Source organism: Cyclopterus lumpus, chromosome 19 (genome assembly GCF_009769545.1).
Source record: "Cyclopterus lumpus isolate fCycLum1 chromosome 19, fCycLum1.pri, whole genome shotgun sequence".
NCBI lineage: Eukaryota > Metazoa > Chordata > Actinopteri > Perciformes > Cyclopteridae > Cyclopterus > Cyclopterus lumpus.
Window position 1 is genome coordinate 2,945,164 of NC_046984.1, and position 9,408 is coordinate 2,954,571.

The 9,408-nt window shown below is 44.3% G+C and overlaps 1 protein-coding gene across 1 annotated transcript; it reads right to left on the reverse strand.

The window, feature by feature from the left end:
- Positions 1-4,312, reverse strand: LOC117748881 (nucleoside diphosphate kinase B-like). Its single transcript, XM_034558999.1, has 5 exons — positions 4,182-4,312; positions 2,317-2,446; positions 735-836; positions 476-588; positions 1-362 (listed from the first exon to the last, which is right to left on the reverse strand). The coding sequence occupies exons 2-5, from the start codon at positions 2,440-2,442 to the stop codon at positions 248-250; spliced, it is 456 nt and encodes a 151-aa protein (XP_034414890.1). The 5' UTR covers positions 2,443-2,446; positions 4,182-4,312; the 3' UTR covers positions 1-247.
- Between the last annotated feature and the right edge of the window lie 5,096 nt (positions 4,313-9,408).

The following is a 9,408-nucleotide window of genomic DNA, read 5'->3' on the forward strand; positions in this document are numbered from 1 at the left end:
GTACGTGTTCATTTTATTGGAAAGCAGATCACCTTTTAACAAAACGACTGTCACCAACTGTACATTTCAAGGATTGAATGGAATGTTTCTAAAAAAGGAATAGAGCTGAGGAATGACGACATCAGCATGATGTCCATGGTCAGAGGGTGATGTGAGTTTGCCCCTCTAGGCTAGTCATGAAGATGAAATTCGAGGCAAAAGTTCACTGGTCTCCAACCAGTGAGAGGACCGCTGCAGGACCGGGTGCTCAGTACAGCCAGCTGAAGGCACAGCTAGTGTAGCTGACCAGCTCGTCGTCTTTGAACCACAGGGAGATCTCCTTTTTGGCACTCTCCACTGAGTCGCTGCCGTGGATGATGTTCCTATGGGAGGAATGCACAACAACAACGTGAGGAAGAGCGAAACGTAAGTCGGTCCATAGTAACAAACGTTAACAACCAAAAGAGTTGTGTCTGGGTTACTGAAAAGTACTCACTTTCCGATATCAATGCAGAAGTCTCCTCTGATGGTTCCGGGCTTGGAGTCAGCGGGGTTGGTCTCACCCAGCATCACCCTGCCGGTCTTCACTGCACCCTTGCCCTCCCACACCTGGAACACAGACACACGCGAGAGAAAGATATGAGGCCAGCTTCTCCAGTAGTCCTCAGAACTAACATTTGTCCAGGAGCAGGTACATTAACGCATCTCCTGGTACATTTCTCACTACCAGTCTTATACACAACACATGTTCTTACCATGGCAACCACTGGGCCGGAGCTCATGTACTCAATGAGGGTAGGAAAGAATGGCTTTCCCTTCAGGTCGCTGTAGTGATTGTTCAGGAGTTCCTGAGAGGCCTGCATGGAGACAATGAGGAAACATACAGACCTCAGTAAGCCAATTGGGCATCGGACATGTGAACCCAATACATGAAACACTGATTTGTCCATGTTGTACAGTGGGGCTAAACAAGGAAAATGTATGCACATAAACATAACTTGAGCTGGGACTCAAGACCAGCCTGAGGATCTGAGTGCACCCCGACTTACAGGGGAGCAGAAACTCAGCCATGTTGCTCGGGGCTGAAAATCTTAAACTCCAAAACGGACATGTTAGATTTTAATTCATTCTAAAGGATGAGTAGCTGCACTTTACAAGCCGAGTTGAGCCAACGAAAATAAAATCATAGAGAGAAAAGACTTAAATGCCACCCAACTAAAATCCTGTTCACAGGATTAGGGTGAAACTACAGATTCATTTACTTTACGTTAAAGATTTCAACATAAGTGGGCCACTTGGGTCTTTGCTTTTGATAACCACTAATAAAACTATTTGTATCGGGGCAAGTGAAGCTTTAAGTACATTTCTGGCCAACTCAGGGTTCTATGTTTTAGTTTCCACTAGGAAGGCTAGCATTTGGCCACAACGCGATGACAACTCACTTTCCAAAGCTAGGTAATCCTGGCCCAGTGTCATCTTCAAGAGAACTCAGATCCCTGGAGTTTTGGGGGAAAGCATTGGCAGCCAAATCAGAACGCTGCAGCTATCCTGATCAATTGCGCCACACACACACACAAAACTCAGCCATGCAATTAATGTCATGACACTTTCTGGCCTAGTTTGGCTTCTGTGACATCCATTGCGGCGTGCTGTGTGCTTCAAAGGCTTGATGTTAAGCGTGTCAGATTACAAGACTAACAAGTACTACATCCTCTTTGTTCACAGCTGGAACGACAAACCTCAGGTCACATGGTCATTACATCCCAGTGTGAGGAGATGACTGGGTCTGACACTGGGGCAGAGAGACAAACTACTGCTGGAACATCGATAAACTAGTGAACAATCTGAGCAAGTCAGTCAAGTAAAATCACTTCTGACCCAACGTCAATTAAAAATACACATTGCAGCGCTACAGTCTCTGGACAGGCCTTTGTGCACCTCATTTTAACCCATTTTCCTTCAACTTCTAACTGCCCTGACAGCAGGATTGCAAATCTGAGCAATTAGGGTTAAGCTCCTACACTTCAGTAATACGGAGGGAGACTTTTGCATGCGTTGCACTTTACATGAGTTATTGCATAATGCAGGATTATAAATGAACACACTTCACGGTAAAAGCCTCATCCACCTCTGTTCAGATGTTGGAGGATCAGGAGTCTTTAACTCTGTGCTAATCTATGCTACAGTCAGAAATAGACACGTAGGCTTATCCACTCACCAGAGTTTCTTAAAAGCAACACTGCACTCTCACTCAGTGTGGATGGTTAACACCAGCAGCCGTCAGGAAAGAAACCAATTTAAAAGAGCACCGTATAAAAAACAACAACATGTACTTACTTGCTGCATCTTCATGCCCACAAGTTTGAAGCCCTTCGTCTCGAACCTCTTGATGACCTCTCCAATGATGCCCCTCTGCACACCATCAGGCTTGATGGCAATGAATGTGCGCTCCATCTCAGACATGATTCTGAAACCAAGCAGAAAAATAAATCAAATCATGTTTTTAAAAGAAAAGGGACATAAAGTCCATCAAGCTCGGAGTGTCACTCACGCCTCTTGCTTGCATTTGGCACGGTCAGCGGTGGGGTCGGCGGCAGAGAGCCCCGACCCCATTGCACACATACAACGGACAATGGTTGGTTCAGAGCTCACAGCTCGATCACCTAATCTAAACCACTGACCTTGTCGGCAAGCCCTACCCACAGAGTTATTCTTACACTACTTCTGAGGTGCAACCGACCGTTTGCCCACGTGCATTATTATTATTATTATTATTATTGCCAGAGCAGACCTGCAGCCGGTGAGGAACATATGGAAACTAACAATTGTGATTATTTTGTTATCTACACAATGAAGCATCTTTTTCCAGGGCCCACATTGATTGATTTTTTTTAAACTTGGTCCACAATGTGATCTTCCATCAATCTCGTGCTTTTGGTGTGACAAAATTGCTCTCTAGCTTTTTGTAATCTTATTGTGCGGTCGTCATCTTTTCTTATTTACACCATCCACATTTAGGATCCTGAACCCAGACTTTAAAAAAGGTTGAGTGATTAAGTGAGTCTTAATTTTAGGATGTTTCTTTTACAGGCGCTGGACTTCAAACCTCTGACAGAATGAATCAGAGTTCAGTTAAATGTGAAGAACCTGATTACATAATATTCAGATTTTGTTCTATTATATTAAGAAACTAATTACATCGTTCTTAGGAATCTCCCCATGGATATTCAAAGATATTGGTTACACTTTTTTTTTAAGATATGATACAATTATTTACAGCTCTACATTAACTTAATGTATGCACCCAAAAAACAAGATGGAGTCCAAGACAGAGCAACATTAAAATAACTCCAGCCTGAAAAGAGGCACCAACGGCCCTAAAGTTCCCATTGTAAACCAGCATATCCGGAATATGACGGATATATTCAGCATTGAGGCAGACAGCCTCCAACTTGCGTTTGCACCCGCAGCAGGCTGACGTTGAGGCTCACGCAGCGGAGGCATCGCTGTGTTAGCATAGCGCACATGAGAATAGATATGCATGTATAGCATCAGGGGTCAGGAAATATTTTATGTCCGGTGTGCGCGAGATAGCTTTTATTCATTTTTAAAATTAAAATAGTACTTTCACCGAAAGTACGACCGCTCACCGATGTCGATGACTTTCGGTAAGCCGGCTGTCGCGCGCAGCCGGCTTACCGAAAGTCATCGACATCCGTGAGCGTTCGTCTGAACTCAAAACCCCCGAACAAAGAAGTGGGCTTCATCGTCCTGAGCAACACGTCATTGCAGGAAACTGCCCGAGCAGCCAATCAAACGGACGATAGTCAGACAGGTTGAACCCACAGCCCAGAGGAGATGACAGGACAAGGCCGGGCCTTCTCAGGCACACAGCCGCATGCGCTTTTGTTCGCACTGCTGCGGAGTTTAAACATGTTATTCACTTCTAACGTCAGTGACGCATCCAAACATATCCTACAACATGTTTTTTTATTTTTTCAAAGAGTTAACCCGTAGCTTTAGTTATTAACATGCAGTTAAAACAGAAGCCGTTAACGTGTTCAAACCACATTGGCTTTCGGCCACACCCGCTGTTATTAAACTGACGAACACTAGCTTTAAACCTTGTGTGTAAAAGGGAGGCACTTATGAGTATTTCTACTAATCCAGATGCCACATATCTAGTAAAATGTTCACATTACCTTGACAATAGAGCTCACGTTGGGTAACCTAGTAGGAAGGAGATGCAACGGTAGACGTGGGAGGAGAAGACCGACAGAGCTTGCGCAGCCGCAATTTATACCAGAAGGGGAGACTGGCACGCGACGGCAAGACATTGGAGACAAAATAGAAAGAGCAATTCGCAAAGCAGTTTCGTGAAGTCCCGCGCTTCGCTTCTGGTGTCGCGAGAGTTGCCGAATGAATGTACAGGCTGAGTGCAAAAAAAATGACACTTTAATGAAAAAAAAGTCAAAATGTAATACAAAATAAAAGGTATTAGGATCTCTTGTGATTATCCGAGTGCAGTGCTAAATCTGTTGAGTACACTTGAGTACACCATTAGGCATAATCCTTAGTGCTTAAAATAATATTTCTCCTTTATGCTCATTTTGCACACCTGAAATATGGTTTGCATTATTTTACTTTGATAACCTTCGTAAAATTAATTAAAAAAAGAGAATTGTAATATGTTAAGAAACAGAAGTCTTTAACTTTGAAATGAACCTACAGCTTAAGATTGTTAAATATCAGGACTCACTCACTTTTGTTGAAGGAAGAGACTGATCCAGTGTGTTGCTATGACTCAAATGCTTACTTTAAATGCTGCTAAATTATATTTCTCAGTCTCAACACCATGTAATCCTTATAATAGATATAAATATGTATTTTTTTACAATGTTGAGTTTTTCACATCTCTTTTCTTTAGTTGCTCAATCATCATGTTCAACTTCCAGGAGGGTGTCCATGAAGTAGCCTGGGGTGGCACAGGGCCACTTCATGGACACTGGATCTGATTGACCCCCCCTGGTGCAAACTCTTAAGGCGAGTCTTAAGGCCAAGACACAACAAAAAGACATAGAAGTTTGGCCTCACGTCTTGTCCAAAAAGAGAAGAGACGGTCAACTTGCACCTCTGTTCTGCGCATGCGTGAGATGAAATAACTCTCCATACCAGCAGGTGGCAGTAGTCTGTACTCGTCATTTAAAAACGATAAGCTGGAAACTTGCACGGATTGGCTTAAAGGTGCTAAACAGAGATTTGAAGCATTTATATTGCCTTTCAATACCCTCAACATGGCGATGGCTGAGCCCGGCGGCTAGCAGCTAACAGCGCTAACGGTGCCAACAACAAGTAGAGCTAACTGTAGGGTTTACCGGCTCGGTGATGTCCCCAAAGCGGAGAACTTCTGATTCAAAACACATAGATGGAGAGCACCATCATTCTCAGCTCCAGTTCACATTATTTCACTATATCATAACGGCGCAAATAGACGTTTGCTGCTATTTACATGCTCTAAATATTGAATTCACTTCCACATCGGCTTCACTCGGTGTAACCAGAGGGTGCCGCCTGGTTCGAACCAGCTGTTTGAAAAGTAAAACACACTTTTGTGAGGTGTATTAACCTAAGGGAGTCTTATTTATCTATTAAATTACAATTACTCTTAATATAGTAATTATAGTAATTGACAACAAGATACTATAATGTAGTTACTAAAGTAGAAATTAGGCAGAGAGGGTAAATGAAAGCTATTCTGGCGCGGAAATGCCGTTGTGAACTTCCATGATGTTACATAAACTACTACTATCATGCTAATAGTAATGGTGTTTTGCACACATGTGAAATCTGCAGGCTTACAGTCTATAAAAGACAGCTTTAGGGGGACTTCAAGGTTAGGGATTTGCAGCCCATGGCTTTTATGGTATGATGAATCATAAAATCACTGGGCATTGCATGACATTAATGGGACCAACCTTAATGCAGCCTGTGATATAGAGGCCAATAAATGCATCTCCTGCTTAGGGCACTATAGTATCCCCACCTTGTCCACTTCACTTGATTGAGCTCCTCCAAACTCTACCAAGCAGTGAGAAAATATTAGGTATGTTGGCTCAAAAACCAAATCTTCCTCTGATATTGAGACATTAATACATGTTCACCCTTTTCTTCCTTGGTTGGCTGCCACTGGCTTTCATGAACACCGAGGCAGCACAGAGTGAGAGCCAGAGATAAAGCGTGTCTGTGATTAACTCGGGTTATTTTTGGCCTTTGATTGACACCACTTTGGTTGCATATCAGCGAAACACACACACCCACACATATGCACACACGCACGCACACACACACACACACACACGCACACGCACACGCACATAAACACACATACACACGCGCACACACACACTTTTTTTTGGGGACATAGATTTGCAAGGTCTGTTTGTTCTAAATGACCATAATTTACTAAATGAACATAATACTGTATTGAAGAAGACTCAAACTAGAGATTGAGACCATAAACTCATGTTTACAATGTTTACTAAGGGAATAAACCAAATCATATTTGGCCTATTTGGTCCTATTTGGTCCTATTTTGTCCTATTGTTTCCTCTCCATACTTCTTCCCCCTCTTCTCAGCTTCCCTCCTTCGTCTCTCCTTTATCCTCTCCTCTCCTCTCCAATCCTCTCCTCTCCTCTCCTCTCCTCTCCTTCACTTCATCCCTTTGCCTTTTGCACCTGCGGCAGCGGATGCTCTCAGAAAACGAATGGGGAGTTAATCCCGTGGCCTAATCTGTGGCGCTCTACTCACAGTCCTATTTTTACCCGGGGTTTAAGGCCAGGATCAGGTCTATTTTTTACTCTCTTTCTCTCTCACGCTGGATTTTTCAGGAAAATGAAATTATTGACGTCTGTGCTGTTCCCACTACTCCAGAAAGCGTATTAGTGTATACGTGTGTGTGCTTTATGGGGGAAGGCCTCTCTCAGGGGCACACGGAGGAGGCGGCATAATTTGAGAGGTTCTTTTTCTTGTGCTGTATTGGATTGTAATACGGAGTCATTATTTGTGCTTTTAGAGGCACTTCTCCCAGCTCGCGAGAGTGTGATGCCGCTTCGGCGGAATTGCTTTCGGATGCAAAAATGGTTGTTGACGCAAATCTCTGGCGGGCAAAAGAAAGAAAAAAGCGGGTTGGTTTATTGCCTGACATTGCTCCTCTACGGAGAGGCAAATGAGGGATTTCAAGGTGTGGGAGGTTTCTGGCGGCAGGCGCTCAGATGCGCCTCTGAAGCCCCCTTCCCTGCGATCTGAAGATGGGCAAAACTGTTGAACCCAGAATCCACCTGCAGGGCACGTGAACGCACATCCCTGCACACCGGTCTCCACCGCTCCGGCCCTCGAGGCGCAGAGTCACACACACCGTGTGTCACCTCTAGAGGAGCCACACACAGGTGTGACTAGAGGAGCACACACACCACGTGTGACTAGAGGAGCCCACACACCACGTGTGACTAGAGGAGCCCACACACCACGTGTGACTAGAGGAGCACACACACCACGTGTGACTAGAGGAGCACACACACCACGTGTGACTAGAGGAGCACACACACCACGTGTGACTAGAGGAGCCCACACACCACGTGTGACTAGAGGAGCCCACACACCACGTGTGACTAGAGGAGCCCACACACCACGTGTGACTAGAGGAGCACACACACCACGTGTGACTAGAGGAGCACACACACCACGTGTGACTAGAGGAGCACACACACCACGTGTGACTAGAGGAGCCCACACACCACGTGTGACGAGAGGAGCACACACACCACGTGTGACTAGAGGAGCACCACACACCACGTGTGACTAGAGGAGCCCACACACCACGTGTGACGAGAGGAGCACACACACCACGTGTGACTAGAGGAGCACACACACCACGTGTGACTAGAGGAGCCCACACACCACGTGTGACGAGAGGAGCACACACACCACGTGTGACTAGAGGAGCACACACACCACGTGTGACTAGAGGAGCACACACACCACGTGTGACTAGAGGAGCACACACACCACGTGTGACTAGAGGAGCCCACACACCACGTGTGACTAGAGGAGCACACACACCACGTGTGACTAGAGGAGCCCACACACCACGTGTGACGAGAGGAGCACACACACCACGTGTGACTAGAGGAGCACACACACCACGTGTGACTAGAGGAGCACACACACCACGTGTGACTAGAGGAGCACACACACCATGTGTGACTAGAGGAGCCTCTGCAAAAGTAAACATTTCTGGATTGTAAAAAAGAAAGAAAGAAAGAGGCAGAAGCTCCCCCTTGTGAAACACAGAGTTTTTGTTTCCATGAATTCATAATTCAAAGGACTGTCAAGTCACTTTATTTACACAGCCCGAGATCACAAATCCTACATTTGCCTTCAGGGGTTTCAGTCTGTACAGTACGCGCTGTGCTCAGACCCGGAATGCTGAACAGGCCTCGTGCACGGATATATCTCCTTTTGTCAGGTACAATGTTTTTTTTACACACACACACACACACACACTGACACTCCCGTTTGTTTGTCCCTCAAAAAGGAAACTGTTGACCCCGAATTCACTCAAGAATTCCATTCCATTTCCACACAGCTGCACTTTGTGGTTCACAAACTTCCAGAAACACATCTAACTGCCTCGCAAACAAATGTCAACAAAAAAACAGGTCAGGAAACACTCGGCAGATACATTCTGTGTAACATTGGGTAACTTGTCAGATTTAATAATTAAGTACATCTCCTTGTTATAGTGCTGAAAACCCTTTTCATTAACTGTGCTTTTTGTAAAATTATTCATTTCAGTCCAAAGTGTCAGTTTATAAATTATTTATGTTTATATACATTCTCAATTAAAATGGCACAATCTCAAAATTAGTGTATTTGTCTCATGGTCTCATAGGAAGTATTTTATTAAAAAAAACAAAAGTTGTTGTTTTAATGAACCTTTTGTCTATAAATTACACTTATTTGCACTACTCCTGCTTTTCCACCTGATTCTTCATCATCCATTTCCTGGTGCCAAAACATCTCATCTGTCCTTTTTTATGGGCTGTTTATGGAGGCACTGCAGTATGTATGAGTTGTGAAAAGTTAAGCTAAAGTTATATCGTCTAAGAAAAGGGTCAAAGTGGATGAAAATAAACACCATTTTGTGCAATAGATTGTTTTGCTTTGTCTTTTAATTTAAATGATCATGTCAGACTTATTTTGGGACCCTTCTTTGGTCCAATCTTTCTTTCTTTTTTAATACCTGATCTGATGGGTTTACAATGGTTCATCCTGTTTCCATCTGCTTCTCAGTCCATTCAGCTGCACCAGTATCAAAGCTCCCTCTATAACCACAGTAATGGACATGGATTATGTTGCTCACAGATCAC